Source organism: Cryptotermes secundus, unplaced genomic scaffold (assembly GCF_002891405.2).
Source record: "Cryptotermes secundus unplaced genomic scaffold, Csec_1.0 scaffold388, whole genome shotgun sequence".
In the NCBI taxonomy this organism is placed as follows: Eukaryota; Metazoa; Arthropoda; class Insecta; order Blattodea; family Kalotermitidae; genus Cryptotermes; species Cryptotermes secundus.
Genome location: NW_019721765.1, coordinates 174402 through 193216, shown reverse-complemented (window position 1 = coordinate 193216; position 18815 = coordinate 174402). Strand labels below are relative to the sequence as shown.

Here is an 18815-nt window from a genome sequence, read left to right as displayed (position 1 = left end):
GAGACTATACGGTTTGATATTCCCTCAGCGGTGAAAATTCGTATTGTGGTCTTTTGGATTCTGACACCGTGTAGTCTGCATGGTGTATGGAACCGTAAATGAGAAGCCCACAGTGTCGATACAGGAGGATGTTTGCAACCGGATGCTCAGAACATGGACCTAAGAGGGAAGAAGTAACAGGAAGGTTTGGAAAATTAATAAGCAGCTTCCTAATCTGTTTTTCAACATTTGGGCTTGTTATAAAGATGAGATGGGCGGAGCACGTACACGTACAGGAGGTGAGAAGTGTACACAAAGTTCTCAGTAAGAAAACCCGAAAAGTGGTAACCCCATGGGAAACCTGTACATAGATGTAGGAATACTATAAATTCGATCTTAGAGGGCTAGTATGTGAGGGTATGGACTGGATTCATCCGGCGCATTGTAGATTCCTCTTTATGGGTGGGGGTGGGGTGGGAGGGCTTCATAGATGGCGGCGGATTTTGGCAGCTGAGCGACCGTTGTTCTTGGCGTTTCAGCGTGATACTGGTCCATGGAATTGGTTAGTTGCTCTGAAGTATAATGAAAATCGCCGTGACGTTTAGTGGGTGTAGCAGTATTTGAACACGGCTGCCGACTGTTACTGCGCAGCGATATTCGATATTTTTTTAACGCGACAGAAGATGTCAGGATTAGCTGCGGTACAGGTACTTCACTACGTTCATATTTATTGGGTAAGATGTGACAAAATTTGTTTTTAGTTTGAAGTGATTAATAGAGAGTCCACGTGGAGGTGCCCTTTGACCCAGAAGCTGGTAATTTAACAGTTCTAGTACAGAGCACGGCCATTGGAATAGTGTATGTTGATGTGCACGAAATATTAAGTTAGCTTGCAAATCAAAGATGAGTTCCATTTTTCGCTACCATGACGTTAACATATAGGAATGAAGAATAGGAAGCAAAATAACCATTAAACTTCATATGTCTGCTAATATTACAGCGAAGGGATTATATAGAACAATAAATATTCATATGTCTCGAAAGTTATCTTGAGTCGTGTTCGCTGTATTTTAGAGACGGTTGTTCATTTTTTTGTAATTTGATTTTTGAGTTCCAAGTGTCCCCATGAACTTTCCCTCTTTTACGGACGGGGGCGACCCCAGTTTCCAGCCCTGATCGTATTAGATATCTTTTCTTTTTTCCCCCCTTGATGTTTTGCGGTTGCAAGCGTCAGGAATCTCCCCCAGCAGGTATAAATTACTCCCATTGTTTCACTGTGGGAAGAAATTACCGCGAACATCCGTTGTGAATGGACTTTATATAGAAGAAATAAGTTTTCTTGTATAATATCACGTCGTCGTTACTTAATTCGAAAGTTCAGGGCCCAGTATCATTGTTCGTGAATTCGGCAAGGAATTGACTCCGTAAGTCAGCGTGCCTCGTCAAAGCTCAACCTAGGAGCAGTAAGACAGTTTGCATGCTGTTGCAGTTGCGTTCTTAGTCAATGCCTCAAGTCACGTTTTATAAGGGAAACACGAGTCGTAGGCATAGGTAAAGAGTAAAGGCAAATGTAAAGGCCCTGTGCATGATTTAATTAAGAACAGAGACATGAAGACATATGATTTCGGCATTAGGAGGACGTGAGTGGTCAACCTGACGCTTTACACACGGGGAAAGACCCCCTGGTGACCATTAGTTAGGAGGAGGCTGAGTGGGCCCTAGAGCCGGTTTGGACGCTGTTAAGCAGAGATGAAGCTCTTTCCCCTGCCGGGAATAGAATCCCGGCAGTCCGACGCTATACCGACTGAGCTATCCCGGCTCCAGGTACAGAGGATGGCCCTAAAACAAGGTAAGTTATCCCTGTAACAGGCCGTGGAAGCCCATAAGGTTTTGAGACGTTGAGGCTCCCACATATTTTAGACAATTGGCTAACATATGACAACAAGGTTGAGAGCCTTACGCGCCGACCTCCCTTTACCCACCAGGAAGATTCTTGGTACTCATTTCGGGCCATAGTGCGGCTGAAGGGATTAGATCAACTGAAAAATCCAGTAATCTCACCGGGAATCGAACCTGCGACCTTCGGCTTTTAGCGCACTGCCTCAACCAACTACGCTACCGCGTGCCCCAGAAGATAACCCTGAAGCGCATAGAGTGTGAGGGAGTGGACTTAGCTCACGATAGGTTGCAGCTTCTGGCTCTTATGAACGTAACGATCCATCCTTGGGTTCCGTAAGACGCGTTTGTGAGCCATTGAAACGACTGACGGCTCCTCAAGAAGAATTTTGCTAGGTGGAGTTTGGATCTAGCTGTATTGTGTCATGACCATGTATGTTTCGTGTTCCGTAAGCTGTGAACTAATATGTGACTTTTAAATTGAGACGGTGCCACAGTAGTACTTCCTTATTTCTGGCAGTCAGTAACCATTGACTTGTCAGCTGCGCGAATGTGCGAGCTGGTATTCTTCATTTCCAAGAGAAATACGCAAAAGAAACAAAGACTGGTAAGTTCCTCACGCCTACAGTTCACTTCCAGAGTTCGAGGGAGTAAAGAAAGTGAAGGAGACATCAGCTGCAGACATATTAGTCCGTTTGTACTTTAGCTTTCAGCCCTTTCTGCTAGTTTATATTCCCTGTTTAATACCCATGTAAATTATTCTAATCAAGTAGTCCAAATTGACTTTGTGAAAGATACGTAGTTTGTTTCTCGGATGATGTTCACATGCTTGCCATCCATCGATCGTCTGTAGCTCCTTTCTTTTCAGTTATTTTTAATTTCCCTTTGATTCGACGACCAATGAGGAGACTCGGGAGCTTGCGGTTGGCAGAGTGTGACAGGGTGGGGAGGGGGTGAAGCCGTCAAGTTGGGGTGATTAATACTACCTTAGCATGCAATCAGATTGGGTCCAACTTGCAGGTCGAGGAAGAAAACGGGGGGAAAAAGCAACACTGAAGCCCCACGCGCTTTCTGTTCCCTAACCCGAAATACTGTAGAAGCTCCTATTAATAGTTAACGTTCGCCGCCCAGCAGCAGCCATTTTGACTGCATAAACACGGTTCCGAGGCCCTTCCCACCAGAAAGTAAGATTATTTGAAAATAAAGAAGCGAAACATCACTGGTAATGGCTGAAGAAACGTTAGGAAGGAAGACTGAATAAGCAGCAAGGTTATAGTGCTCATCTGTTAAAGAGTCGCGGCGGCTTGAAATGTTGTGTTGCATACACGGAAACAGAACTGTAATTGATTACCCCAAAGACAATAGCAGTGAGTGCGTGAGAGGCCTCTTGGACACACGGATCTCAAAGCGCAGTGGGTTGATAATGGAGCGTATCGGCCATAAAACACGATTTTCCGGCACATCCAGGGTCATGCTTAAAATCAGGTTCAGACAGCTTGAAATGTCAAGGATATCGCAAAACATAATTTTGCAAAACGTGCCTGATAAGCTCACCAACGTTTATATGAGGCGCAGTTTTTGCATACGAGTTTTGTGCCCCCCCCAATGAAATATGGTAACACTACTGTGTTAATCGTTAGAGTCGTGATAAGAGTATTAATCAGTATGGTGTTCATGCCGATATCGGAGACGTGTGTATGGATAGGACTGTTATATCGTTTCATCGGTTTAGGGCATTCTGAATCACTGAAGCACCTAATTGAATCAGTATTAAACATCCCCCTGATTTGTATTACCAGCTGCCGTACTTATATAAATTACAATGCCAAGCTGTACTGTCCAGTCTTCAGCATTCTATATTGCTTTTATTTGCATTTCGCAGTTGCCATAATTATTCGTACATTTACATAGCCAACTGAAACGCCTTCCCGAATTGTTCAGCTGTGAACGGAGTTCCTAGTTTTCACTACTGTATAGAGGTATAAGTTTATGTTTCGCGATGTATGGGTGCGCTGAAAACATATCGACACTGATTAGTGATTGCTGTACGTGGACATCATACGGTATCGATATATCGGAATTAACTGATACTACTAAATCATGATGCTCTAAGCTCATAATTCTTTACTATACACAGAACCTGCTCAAGACTATAAGCTGATGGTCATCAACCATATGGTGCCCTTTCAATGGTTTTCGTGCGCGCGGTAGAATGTTAAAATAATTTAGCTTACTCTTGAGGATGGAGGCAGTTATGTTCTTCGGAAACGTCCATACATTTCCACCGGAATACACAGCGGCAAATCCCAGATGTCCAGTACTCTTAAAAATGTATTGGTTTTGCTGCTTCTTTTTTGTGAGATCAGGGAGTGCCAGTACAGTGTATTGGAAGAGGTCTGGGTGTGAGAGCACAAGATGCAAAGACATCCGTAGTTGAGTTGGTTCAGGTCGCAGTTTTTTTTTCTGGTAGAATCATGTGGCCGTTAAAAATTATGGGCCTAAGCTTATCATAGTTTCTCATCGCCCCAAAATCGGCTGGGTACCCATACTGTTACCAGTAACAGCCCTGATACAGCTTCCTGAAAAGTGTGTCAACCCGTGAGGGTAAAGGTGTCCTTGTGCGGAAGCATCACGCCACGAGGGAGGATAGGAGACATCGGCAGTAAACGGTGTGCAATGATTCCTTGTGCCATAGGCATTTAATCTAGTAGGTTGGTTCAGCAGAACGAGCCTAACTGATGTTTGGGAGATACGGCTCGTTTCTTGGCCATGGTTCGGTTGTCTTGAAGAGTTCTTTCTGCTCTGTCCTTTCAAGTTGAATGGCGCCATATTAGCCTTGCCCGCCCATTTAGCCGATTCTCAGATATCTGTCGAAGCGAGACCTCCCCAGTTTGTATAGCTTCGTTAAGTGCCGCATAAAGAAATTTGTCTTAATATCTGTAGAACAAGAGGCTGAGAACTGATGCCCATTGAAGGGCCGTGAAGTTGCTTAAATATTATTAATCAATTTTTTTTTTCGAAGGGGTCGGAAGGTTGAAACATTCCGAATGAAATAAAGCATCGAGTAACTATTGAAACATACCCACGATATATGATACCTATATACACCAGATTCACATTTCCCGCACTACCTTTCGGCCGGTACATTTTCAATAGTGAAGTCGTCAGCATGATGGTAAATGCCTCTTGCCGTACACCCTGCCTCTGGCGACAACCGAGGTGCACATCTTTAGAACTGTTCGGTAGCTGCGTCCTTCCTGCCTACGTATTTGGCTGGTCTGCTGAGGACTTACCTGGAAGTCACGCCGCATCCATCATATGAGGAATTCATTCGCGCATAAGTTTCTCCGGTCCGGCCTTCGTGACATCCTCGTTAGCTTGTTCTTCACCAAGATGCCACAGGTTATGGAGGCTTTGAACTCCTAAGTCTCCATTTTGGGAGGATATCCTGAAGCACATCCGACATAACAGATCTTCATTTTTCCGCCTCGGCAACCAGTCTCCGAAACAAATTGACCCTGGTTTATATGGGTTCGTCGCCTCTTGTCAGTGCCAGTTTCTTCACGACAGTCTTCGAGGAGGTGGCACTTGATAGAGCAACCGGTAATCCCTTCTGTCGATTCCGTTAATTCAGGCGACATATTCGTGATCCGGCCCCACGATCCATAGAAGCTGAGGAGCTTCTTTGACCAGCCAAATGCTCCACACCGAAACATTCATTCGCCGTGAAGACATTGAGACCTGCGCAATGATGTTTGCATGATACCTGATGGCTCTTTGTTGAGTGATGGGATCCCATCTACACTAACTTCTGAACGGTTGGCTTTCACCAATTCGTAAATTATTACTTGCATTGTATACACGGTGAGACGAGATACAGGATATAAACAAAAACAAACTCCGTGGCCTGTAATCCGCAAGCGAACTATAGCGACCGAACGACCGCCGCTTGTCGGCGAAGTGAGCGCCAACTTTAGCGGATAGAGGGTGTCGCGTTGTTAGCACAACGGATCCCCACGGCCGTTAATTTCGGTTTTCTAGACCGGAGCCGCTATTTCCTTGAAATAGCTCAGTTATCCTCACGAGGCTGCGTGGACCCCGTTCCATACCGACTGCATCTCAGAAAATGTGGTAGCGCCGGGAATCGAACCTGGACATCTGGATCTGTAGGCAGGAACTCGGACCACGAGACTACAGAGGCGGTCGGATGCAGGATATGCAACAGAAAAATGTAAATGACCAAAGCTACATTCTCTCTCTCCAGAACTCTTAAATAAGTGATGGAATATGGTTCTTTAATCTTCAAGAACAAACTGAAAAACAGCTGCAGTACCTTAAAACCACAGTTATAGCAGTAAACCATCACCCAAATATATCACTGTCTTATTGTGCCATTGTAATATACTCACTCACCTTAAGTGAATAAGAGGATCACTGCAGGTGGTATCGTGGAGGCAGATGCTTTAAAGTTTCGGCAGTCAGCAACTTGCAACCATACAATTACGAAAGCTCATATTCATGGAGAGCAAAATAGCGAGGAACCTCCTACATAGTTTTATTATTTCTTAACGGTTTAATTTCCAATAATTAAAAGCCTGGACTTTATCAGAAGTATTGGTGAAGACGCCGGGGTGAAGAGGAATGCATATAGGATATTGGTGGGAAAGCCATAAGGAAAGAGACCACTGGGAAGACCAAGACGTAGGTGGGTGGACAATGTTAAAATGGATCTTCGAGATATAGGATGGGATTGTATAGATTGGATTGATCTGGCTCAGGATAGGGGCCAGTGGAGAGCTCTTGTGAACACGGCAATGAACCTTTGGGATCCATAAAATGCTGGGAAATTCTTGAGTAGATGAAGATTTGGCTTCCCAAGAAGGGCTCAGCTCCATAAGTAAGTAAGTATTGGTGAAGATGCCAGTAAAGTCTGTCATGAGTGTAGCCGCAAATAGAAGAAGGAAACAACAGCAAAAGGAAGAGAAAAGTGGGAGTCACTTCCCGCCAATGTGTCACGTCTGAGTAATATATTCCGTCATTGAAATCGGATGTGAACAGTTGTCTTGCATGTTCTTAAAATATACTTCGTGTTCTGATTTCAGCCTTTCATAACAGGAATTAGTAACGAGTCACTGCTGTTCACTCAGCAAATTTTTGCAAAATTCACAACTTGATGGGACCCATAATTTCGTCGATATGAATTTTCTGTAATGTGACCGACAAAATTAGACCTGGGCGGCATAGTTTTCCTATTCAGCTCCGCCGTTACAACCAGTAGTGGAACCTCGCTTAACGAGCACCTCTCGTAACGAGTAATTCGCATAACGAGCAAAACAAATTCTTAAAAAAAAAAATACTCGCTTAACGAGCGACGTTTCGCATAACGAGTGACGAGAGGGGAAGTCCCGGGTTGTGCGCTTGCTACATCAGCCTGTGTTTAGCACTCGTTCCGCTAGCATCTTAGTGTCGCTTGTGATCACACATTTTTCCAAACTTGTGTTCAGACATTTTATTTGTGATTTTTTGTGCAAACTTTAATAACCCTTGCAAAAATGTCCCCGAAGAAAAAGCCGCAAAAAGACAGCCATAAGAGAATAAAAATAACCGTAGAAATGAAACGTAAAATCATTGAAAAGCGAGAACGAGGTGTGAGCGTGGCTGATCTAGTACGCACATACAGTCAGTCTACAGCAACGATTGACGCTCCTTAACAATGTATATATAATCTTCTTTGAATAAACGTTATACATAATTTTTTTTGAGTATTTTTTTCGGCATGGAACGCATTATCGTATTTTACATTAATTTAGATGGGAAAAATTGTTTCGCTTAACGAGTGTTTCGCATTACGAGTAAGTTCCGGGAACTAATTGTGCTCGTTAAGCGAGGTTCCACTTTGGTGAAATTTGTATTATACATTACGTACATTTCATAACTAAGCTTAACGTCCAATAACGCTTGCTCGACATTCCGACAGTCCATGCAACAGAACTTCCGGTAAGGCCGGGCAGTTTGTTTCGTGCATCTTTTTGTGGAGCACTGTGTTCAAGTCTCATAAGCTGAGTTGAATTTTATTTGGTGCTGGTTTCTTCCACTTTTTCTCAAGTTTCTAGTTAGTTTTCCTTACGCAGACTTTGTAGTCTGTAGGTATAATTTGTTCCTTAGCTTATTTAACGAAGCGTTGTCAATTTGATAGGTTTGTGGCGTGATTCAGAAATATGCGACCGGTGCCTACCGGTACTGCCATGGCATTAACCTAAAGGTTCTGAGGAAGATCACGAAAACTGTAGTTTGATTTAGTTTTCAGTTTGATGGTACAGTTTCTGTCAAAAATTTTCTGCACGAAATTGTTCTGACCTGAAATTAGTTTCATTTATTTACAGGAGATAAATGAGTGTGACCCGTGCCACTGTCCTTTGTTTATTGAATTTGTTACAGAATTGGAAACCATGAACAATAATACCGTATTTACGCATGTATAGGCCGCACATTTTTTGCCAAAAATTCAAGATGAAAACTGGGGTGCGGCTTATATTCGAAATATTCGAAATCACACTTCATTTAAAAAAATTATATTCATAATTAGTAATACAGTGTGTAATACTCCTGAAATAATATTCCAAGAAAATTATTTTTTCTATAATTTCTGTCTGAAAATTGTGCTGCGGCCTATACACGCACGCGGCCTATACATGCGTAAATACGGTAATTCGACACTCCTATGTGTGTTTTAACATGTCACTATACAAGTAGATTCAAAGGGGTTCTGAAGATTGATCCTGTGATTGGGATTAGCTCTGTCTTGCGGACTCAACAGAGTAGGCGTCTCCCACTCGCTCACCTGAGGATGGAAACAGATTCAGTTACCGGAATGTTGTGTTGTTTACTATCCCAGGCGATGGACAAAGAACAAACCCCAATTAATCACGATCTTACTGTACATTTGCCACGTATGCAAAATGATGGTTCGTCACTTCACCATTAAGCCAAAATATTTCGGCTGTAAAATGTTACTTTTCAAGTAATTTCCCGAGGAAAAGTTCCAAGTATCATGTTCTTTCGCAAGTTTAAGCTGGTGCCAATACTGTGCTTACGTTAGAAACATAATATTTGTCGGAATTAGCATGACTGTGCATGCAGTGTTAATGATGTTTGCACACGAAGATGAGACCATAAAAGTGTGTTATACTGAAGACCTTATCTAAATAAGGGGAAAGATTCTGAATAAGGGACTCCAGTCTTTTGGAACTGTAGAGAATATTAAAATGTGTTAAGGCCGGAATTTGCCCCAATTAAAGAAGGCCAACTATAACTACACCCTAAAAGCGTACAAATACGAAAGATTACAAAAAAAAAAACTCCGCTGCCTGTAGTCCGCAAGCGAATTATACCGACCGAGCGACCGCAGCTTGTCGGCGAAGTTAGTGCCAATTTTAGCGGATAGAGGGTGTCACGTGGTCAGCGCAACGGATCCCCACGGCCGCTAGATTTTCTAGATTGGAGCCGGTATTTCCTTGCAGTAGCTCATCAGTTATCTTCACGATGCTGAATGGACTTCTAAGGAAATCTGGTAGCGCCGGGAATGGAACCCGGACCTCTGGATCTGTGGGCAGGAACTCTGACCACTAGACCAAAATATTACAAAATAATGCGGGCTCATAAATTGTAGAAGTACACTCTTCCTGTAATTAAAGTAAATACCTTTCTAGCTATTGCGATGTATCCAGGGAAATCAGTGTTGTCTCTTGACAGAAGACTTTTTAATTGTGAATTAAGTATAAGCCAGAAGATTTCCCAATCCACTTCGGCAAGTGAGAGGAGTAGAAAATGATCGACAGTTCTGCCAGCGTGACACACTGTACCCAAAAGTAGAAACGTGTGTCGTGGCCTTGAAGATGCATATTATTAAGTTGACGTTTGCTCTCTGTGTTCAGGGAAGCTGTGAGTGGTGGCGGGGTCGTGGCACGAGGCAGCTAGGCGACATGGAGCTGTGCACCACCCTGCTCCTACTTGCGGGTCTCACCACCAGCATCGCCCTCGCTAGAAATCTAGGTGAGTGCCTGTCACACTGCTCATTGATGCAGTGGCGTAATGATATTAATTCATTAAGGGAACTTGAAACTTTATTCACTATTGGAATGCAGTTACTCCAGCTAGCAGCCTGTTATCAGTGTGCTCTTTGTAAGAACAGTATCACAGGCGTTAATTTAAAACCGAATCAGTAGTCGTCTGTGAGTTTAAGGTCCTCAGAAGGTATTTGAGCACGAAAGTTGTGTATCCACAAAAGAGAAAGAAGGTTATGATTTTATAACCTTAGAGGAGGTGGTTAGAATGGTCTAGAACAAGGAGATGCTTTATCGCCACTGCTTTTTAACTTTGCTTTAGAAAGGTCCAGGAAAACCAGGTGGGACTGATATTAAATAGAACACATCAGCTTTTGGTCAGTGCTGATGATGTGAGTCTACTGGGTGGTAATATACGTGTAGATTCATTCATCCATCAGTAATCTGTCAGACGACAGGTCCACAGTCTCTTCCAAAACAGTTCCTCCACTTGATGCTATCTAGAGCTTTCTCCTTCATATGAAAATATCCTCTTCTGTCCCCAAGGTCATCCAGCATCTTCTTACGTCTTCTTCCTCGTCTTCTGGTCACTTCTATCCGCCCCTCTATCTTTCCTTCAATAGCTTCTTTTAGAAGGCAGTTTCTGCGTAAAACGTGACCAATCCAATTAGCTTTCCGTTTTCTTATTTCGTGTAGGATATTCCTCTGCTCACTGACTGTAATTAACACTTCTTAATTTCTCACATAATCGGTCCAACCGATCTTCTCCATCCTTCTCCAACACCACATTTCGAAGCTGTCCAGGTGTTTCTGATCTACTGCCCTAAGTGTCCAAGTTTCAGCCCCATACAAAGAGTGATAATGTGGTAGTTTTTCCATTTGCTTTCCACATCGCAGTACAACAGCCGTTCAAACCACTCTGGTCACGCCTGTTGCTATACGAACTTGAACCATCTCGAGCATCATTTGCTCTGTGCTTCAAGTCGCTGCTGATGACGCTGCTTCCAGCATCAGTTTTTGGTGTTTGGCGTCTCTCTTCGTCTGATGCCTACCCTTTGACCTGTCCAGCAAGGGAGGCCCTGCCAGTAGCTACGCTACCGCTGGTATAGCTCTCAGGGTCCTTGTCATACTGAAACCCACTCACCACGATAAGGTGGAGACACCAACGAGGGCGTAATATAGATACCACAAAGAAAAAAAACACAGACTGTAATTGACGTTAGTAAGGAGGTTGGTATAGAAATGAACACAGAAGACTAAGTATATATTGCTGTATCGTCATCAGAATGCAGGACAATCATGACATGAAGGTAGGTAACAGATGCTTTGAGAATGTGGCACAGTTCAGATATTTGGGAACGACTGTAACAAATCGAAACCTGATTCAGTCCAGAACCTTTTCTCTCTTCTGCTGTCTAAAAACATAAAAAAAATGTACAAAACTATAGTTTACTGTTGTTTTCTATGAGTGTGAAAGTTTGTCTCTGATATTAAGGGAGGAACATAGACTGAGGGTGTTGGAGAACAGGCTGTTGAGAATATTGGTACCAAAGAGAGACGAAGTGACGGGAGGTTGGGGAGAATTGCATAACGAGGAGCTTTATAACTTGTACTCCTCGCCAAGTATAATGAGAATATGAAGTCAAGGAGGATAAGATGGGCAGTGAATGCAGCACGAATTGTGGAGAAAGAGAATGCATTCAGGTAATTGGTGGGAAAGCCAGAAGGGATATCAAGACGTAGGTGTATGGATAATGTTAAAATGGATCCTACAGAGATACGATATGGTGGTATGGACTGGATTGATCTGGCTTAGGATAGGGGTCAGTGGAGGGTTCTTGTGAACACGGTAGTGAACATTCGGGTTCCATAAAATGCTGGGAAGCTCTTGAGTAGCTGCACCGTTGGCGACTTCTCAAGAAGGGCTCAGCTCCGTGAGTGAGTGTGTGCGTGTGCGAGAAAGAGAGAGAGAGAGAGAGGAGGTTAAGAACTATGCATAATTCGATCATTAGCTGACAACTGGTAATAGAACCATAAGGTTCAACACTATTAGAAACAAAGCCTACAGTTGGACACGATTCAAAATTAGTTTCGTCTACGTCAACTGGCGTAGCGCACGAGAGAGCAGAATCATTTCCACCAAAAACTTAAAAACTCCTTGCATGTGAAGCAGTGAAATTGCAACATATTTTTACCAAGACGGAGAACTACTTGGGAGGGATGTGGGGACACTGGCATGTCTTCGTACTAATTCCCCCCCCCCACACGCACGCAGAAGTGAGTTTCATCATTTTTTTTATTCTAATCTCAGTTCCATATATCAGTGTAAGAGAGACAGAAGTGGCCCTCAGATGACCACAGCATCAATCATGCAAGAAGACTTGTTACTAAGTAACATTTTGAAAGGAGAAGGGTCGTCGAAGTTACCAGTTGATTGCCTTACATACGCTTGTTTTAGTGCGTTTCGTTTTGTATATAGAAACCGAACCGTATCACTCGTGTGCAGCTATAGTGGCGTAAGCCATGTTTCGGAATTACGCGCTATGTTCGGGATGATCCTGCAGATATGCGAATTCTGTTTTATTCAAACCAGCAATTCCTTACGATTGTCCACACAGTTTCGTCTTTGTTCATTGATTCGGAAACTGAAACGCCTTCATATGTGAACACGAAATGGGAACTTTAAGTTTTGGTACGAGATAAAACGATGAACCGGGATAACGTAGTCTGTATGGCGACTGTACGGGCTGGACGACCGAGGGGTCGGAGTTTGAGTCCCAGTAGGGTCAAAAATTTTCTCCACGTCGTTCAGATCGAGTCTGGGGTCCACCCAATCCCGTATTCTATGGGTACCGGGGGCTCTCCGCGGGGTGAAGCGGCCGGGGCGTGAAGCTGACCACTCACCTCCAACTAGTGCCGAGGTCATGAAAATGTGGAACTATATATCCAGTCCCCCGTACGCCTTCATGGCGTAGTGCTCCATTAGTTTACCTTTTACCGTACGAGATAAAATGATACCGCTTCTGTAGCAATGTTCCGAATGTCTTACGAATCCTTTGTTTGAGCACTGTACCGTTAATGCACGTCGTTGAGGGGCGGAACATGTAACGTGTGGGTGAGACGAATTCATGCAGAGTTCTGATCGGATTGCATAAAGGGAAGAGTATACTTCGAAGGCGAAGGCCTGGGTGAGAGAATGTTAAAGTGGATATTAAAGTAATAGAGTGGGAGGGTGAGGACTGGATTCATCTGTGTCAGAATAGAGACCAGTGGCAGGCTGTTCTGTACTCGACTTTGATCATGCGGGATCCACAAGAGAGACAACACATCTTGACTAGTTGAGCAGCGGTTAGATTCTAACACGACTCTGAATTTGCTTCGTTAATAATCAGTTTAGAGGCAGAATTAAAGACGCCGCTTCGAAACAGAAATACCGTACCGACCAAACAGTAGGGTATCGCAGGTACCGGGTTTTGCGCGAAGTTTTAACATGGTGGGGTGAGGTTATATTATTTCCGAGTACCGTAACGCCTTTTACTACCTGTTTCCACATTCTTCACTGCAGATTCCAGTGATTTGTAATCGAAGAATCAACCGAATGCAGAAAGAGCTGACTTAGTATTGTGAGATAAGCCACCATTATCTGCTTCTCGTGGTATCTCACAGTTGCTCTTCCGTTTAAAGTTTAGTCCCCTGAATAGTAATGCTGTGCTTTGACTTGGGTTGCGTGTACCTACGTCACAGGGACATCGATTTTATATTGTAGCATTGAAGAAGCACTCCCAGGGTCTCGCCTTACCGTCCTCTTTGATGTAACCATGAGTCGTCACCATGCTAATGGAAACAAGAGCAGACTAACTGAAGAGGATTCCGTTGTACGAACATGGATACATCACCTACAGGAGATCAGTGCTGTGCTATGTCGAGGCGTCAGAGTGTCTCATATTTCGCAGACCAGAAAATCAGATTTGGGCGGAGGGCAGACGTCATGTTCGAGGATGTGTGTGGTTTTCATTTAGCGTCTCACATTCAGTACCCGCCTCTCACAATACGGCACCTATGCGGTTTCTTATCCCGCAAATACCTTTTCTGAAATCATACCGACTTGTCCGAGCTGTGCGTGCACAAGCTACATTTTAAGTAGTAATTAAGAACGCAAACGATTTCTTCATAACTTGTACTCTTCTCCAAGTATAATTAGAATGATCAAGTGTAGAAGGATGAGGTGGGTAGGGCATGTAGCACGAATGGGGGAGACTATGAATGCATATAGGATATTGGTGGGAAAGCCAGAAGGAAAGAGACCACTGGGAAGACCAAGGCGTAGGTTGGTGGACAATATTAAAGTGGATCTTAGAGAGATAGGATGGGATGGTATGAATTGGATTGATCTGGCTCAGGATAGGGACCAGTGGAGGGTTCTTGTGAACACGGTAATGAACCTTCGGGTTCCAAAAAATGCTGGGAAGTTCTTGAGTAGCTGCAGAATTGGCGGTTTCTCAAGAAGGGATCAGCTCCATGAGTGAGTAAGTAAGTAATTGAGAACACGACGACCCCACACCCACACCCGCGCCCTAGGAGAAGGTCACAGCTTCCTGGAAGGTACTGGCAAACAGTTTATGGACCACGGACTATTCCTTCAATAAGACGACGACAACGACGAAGTAATTTCAGTCCCATACTATATCCGAAATCCTAACTGCCGTTTTTGTGATTTTACTCAGTCCCCTCAGATAAATAGGCCACATTATCCTCATTCATACAAGCAGAATCTGTCCCTCCGCGTGTTTCCCTGGACGGATTGTTAACACCAGTAGTTGATAAAACATCGCAGGAACACGGAGCAATCTGCAGACCATGTAAAACTGCTAATTGATCATATCTTGTGATTATAAATTGTCATGTGGTTTAAGTCGGGATAGTGTAGTTGGTATAGTGACTGGCTACGGGCTGGACGATTGAGGGGTCGGAGTTCGAGTCCCGGTAGGGTCAGGAATTTTCTCCACGCCGTCCAGACCGACTCTGGGATCCACCCAACCTCCTGTCTAATTGGTGCAGGATGCTCTTTCCCCGAGGTAAAGCGGCCGGGGCGTGAAGTTGACCACTCACCATCAAGTAGTGCCGAGGTCAAGAAAATGTGGATCTATACATCCACTCCCCTATACGCCTTCATGGTGTAGTGCTTACTTAGTTAAGCAAAGGGACAGCTTCACTTTTATACTTTAATCTGATAGCAAAATTGTTACAGATGTTGAACTCAGGTACAGTACTTCTCAAGTATCTTATACATGTCGACAGGACGTTTTATAATTTTTTATCTGTACCGGATTCCTGTACAGTTCCGAAGCATAGCAGCTGTTTCTGTGCAGAAGAAGAATGAAGTAGACAAGACGTTACAAGACGGCATGATGTTCGATGCATTCCAAACAGAACGCAGAACTCTTCAGTAGGGACGAGAAAGCATGAAGCAGGATGATCCAGACTCAAGTTAAGAGGAATATTACTCATATTTGATTGCAGCCATATACCAGGTTTGACGTTATATAAAGCTGAGATCACAGACGCTTTGATGCGTATGCTTTAATTAATATCAACATAATTAGAATTTGCCTACATACATTTGACATACTTTGATTAGAATCTTGGCGAATGCTAGGGAGCAGCTTTGGTTTATGCAGGAGTGTGAATATTGGAATGGATTTGCTTCATATCCCACCAAGACATTTAACTGGAAGCTGTGCGTTCTCGTATGCCCTATGGGGAACATATTGGCACGCAGTGGTGGCTTTTATGTTATTCTTTTCCCGCCTTCATCTTTTTAACATCGACCATTTTAAGGATTTTATTTTCTTTTAATTTTCGTTGGTTTTTAAATCGTCTGGATCACTGTTTTTCTTTTTGCTCTGACCGTCGTAAGATTAGTAATAGCTTGGAAAAGAGGAAAGAATTCATGGCTCTGTGTCTGTACCCTGTGCTAAGGTCATTTCTCATAAGTTCAAACTTATGAAGAAAAAAATATTAAAGTGTTCTTCACAATACCTGACTATCGACAAGCCCAAAGAGCAGTAATCCAGAATGGTATATACCACCGTCAGAACCATCCATTCGAACATTTTAGTTTCAAGTTTTGGATGCATTCCTGGTATGAACGTGTTTATTTCTTAATTAATGGAATAATAAGCCATGCACTGTAACAGACGAATAGAAGAAATCAAATTAGATGTACGGCTCTAACATGTTTCGACTCCTTGGGGCTTTCCTCAGAGGCATTACACTCGTTCCGGTCTTGAAATACGGTTCACAGTTAGAAGTTAAATCATTTAGAAAATGATTTTTCATGAAGTTTTGCAGTGACTTTGTAGTTCACTAGATGTTCTTGTGAATATCGTTTTGAATTTTGTGCTTTTCAGTACATCATTTTTGTGCACGGACTCGCCATTATTTCCTTGGCCCAAACATCGAAATGCAGTTTTCCCATTATTACAGTACGATTCATGTGTTGTGTTTCTCGCTTTCGTGTGTGTTAGTCTCACGATACATGTGTCGGGGAAGTGACTTTCCGCAGAAAAATTTTGGTACTGTTTCGTCTGAATCTCTGTGGTCTGGTGGTCAGAGTTTCTGCCTACAGATCCAGAGGTCCCGGGTTCGATTCCCGGCGCTACCAGATTTTCCGAGAAGTAGTGGATCTGGAACGGGGTTCACTTGGTCTCGTGAGGATAATTGAGTAGCTATTTTAATGAAATAGCGCTCCGGTGTATAAAACCGAAATTAACACCCGTGGGGATCCGTTGCGCTGACCGCGTAACACCCTCTGTCCGCAAAAATTGGCACTAACTTCGCCGACAAGCGGCGGTCGCTCGGTCGGTATAGTTCGCTTGCGGACTCAAGTCACGGAGTTTGTTTTCTCTTAATCTTGTTCGATATAAATCCGGTTTTTCCGTGGAGGGCCGTAGCATTTATACGTACAAGACGCCTATCAAGAGTTCCGGAGGATGTGACTTTCTCTTACGATCGGGTTCACTTGCGTTTCGCTTTTGGCATTGAGGCCATTTGTTGGTGTAGCGTAGTTAAATAATCTGTGGTTTCTTTAATCGTGTTTAAATCGTGACAAAGTGCGATTAGGCGATAACTAACGATGCAAAGTTGATGACACCATACCACTGTATCTGCTTGGAACTGACTGCGTTAGGCATGAAGATAAAGTAACACACGTTTGGATACCGACTAGAAATCTGCTTGGAACTGACTGCGTCGGGCATGAAGATAAAGTAACACACGTTTGGATACCGACGAGAAATCTGCTTGGAACTGACTGCGTCAGGCATGAAGATAAAGTAACACACGTTTGGATACCGACGAGAAATCTGCTTGGAACCGACTGCGTCAGGCATGAAGATAAAGTAACACACGATTGGACACCGACGAGAAATCAATTAGTCATTCATGGCGTCATTAATGAGTTACTGTTTTCTTTTTATTGTGTTGCTCTCTTGTGCCTTACGTGGTTGGGATTGGTCATGTATGACGTTTCTGCACAAATTACCAAACGGACGCCGATTCGAAACGAGCAGGTTATTTCAGCGAGGCGTGTCAGACGTATGTTCGGTGTAATTCGTGGGCCGTGCAGGGCAAGCTTGAAGTATACAGTTGTTTGCTCTCACCTAGGCGTGGACATAATTTTCTTCATTTCGAAGCTATATAAACTCTGTAATTGGCACAGTTTAAACAACCGCAGGAGAAAGCTAAATAATGGAGCCCTTCGGCGAGATTCAGTTTATACATGGGCCAAGTCGGTATCGTTTGAATGACCTGCAATACATTAAGAAGAGGATTCATATATACGTCAATGTTTGTTATGAAATTGCCTGTAAACTTCTGCAGCTACAGGGGTCACTGTTACGTTAATATCTAGAACAGTATCGACAATTAAATTTAAACGAGCACGAGCCGTTCCTCACGAAGATTTCTGAGTTTAAAGTTAAACGCGGTTCAAGTTTTCTATTTTTACTTAAGTATTTTTATAAGAATTTCTGAGTACATATGAAATGATTCATTGTATAACCGCAGTACCAATTCACCTAATTTTATTTAAATAAAGAACTTAACTTGTTGAGTGTTGCAAATATGGACATAATTGTTTTTCTGATGTTCATAATTTTTTACGTGGCAATAAAGTACTTTAACAGGAAAACTCTAGCACCTATATCGGTCATTTGTAACATTACGGAATTTAAATTCATCTCTACCGATAGCGTAGTTGTTTGAGGCATTATGCTACAAGCCGGAAGGTTGCGGAATCGAATCCCGATGAGGTGGATTTTTTTTAATTTACCTAATCCTTCCAGCCGCACTATGGCCTTGGGGTCGACTCAGCCTCTAAGAGAAATGAGTACCAGGAATATTACTTGGGGTAAAGGGCGGCCGACGCGTAAGGCTGACAACGTCACCGTCATCTGTGAGCCGATTGTCAAGAGTCTAGACAATATGGGAACCTCAAAATCTCACAACCCTATGGGTCTCCACGGCCTGTTACAGGGATACCTTTACTTTACTTACTTACTCAACCTACTTCAGGCATGTTACAGCCCGCAACATTTAACGTTATTTATTAGGTAGTAATGCATCTAAGAGCCGGTCACGGTAGCCGAGCTGTCTAAGGCATCTACTGTCTTTGCTCGCTTGGAAACCGTGATCGTGGGTTCGAATCCCACCCAGGGCATGGATGTTTAGTTTGTGTGTGTGTGTTTTTCTGTGTTTGTGTACAGGTAGAGAGGTCTTGCGACGAGCTGATTACCCGCCCAAGGAGTCCTACCGAATGTGTAAGATCAAGAAAACTCGAAGTGAACGGAGAAGTTCATGGAGGTAGGCCTAGGCCCA

At 43.4% G+C, this 18815-nt stretch overlaps 1 protein-coding gene across 5 annotated transcripts in view; it reads left to right on the top strand.

Annotated features, from left to right (window-relative positions):
* LOC111875687 (latrophilin Cirl) overlaps nt 1-18815 on the top strand; it is a 1027517-nt gene that overhangs the window by 836289 nt on the left and 172413 nt on the right. For all 5 annotated transcript variants that reach the window (XM_033750172.1, XM_033750173.1, XM_033750174.1 and 2 more), the window contains one exon: nt 9810-9927. In XM_033750172.1, coding sequence (XP_033606063.1) covers nt 9810-9927 — 118 coding nt within the window. The remainder of the gene's footprint in view (nt 1-9809; nt 9928-18815) is intronic.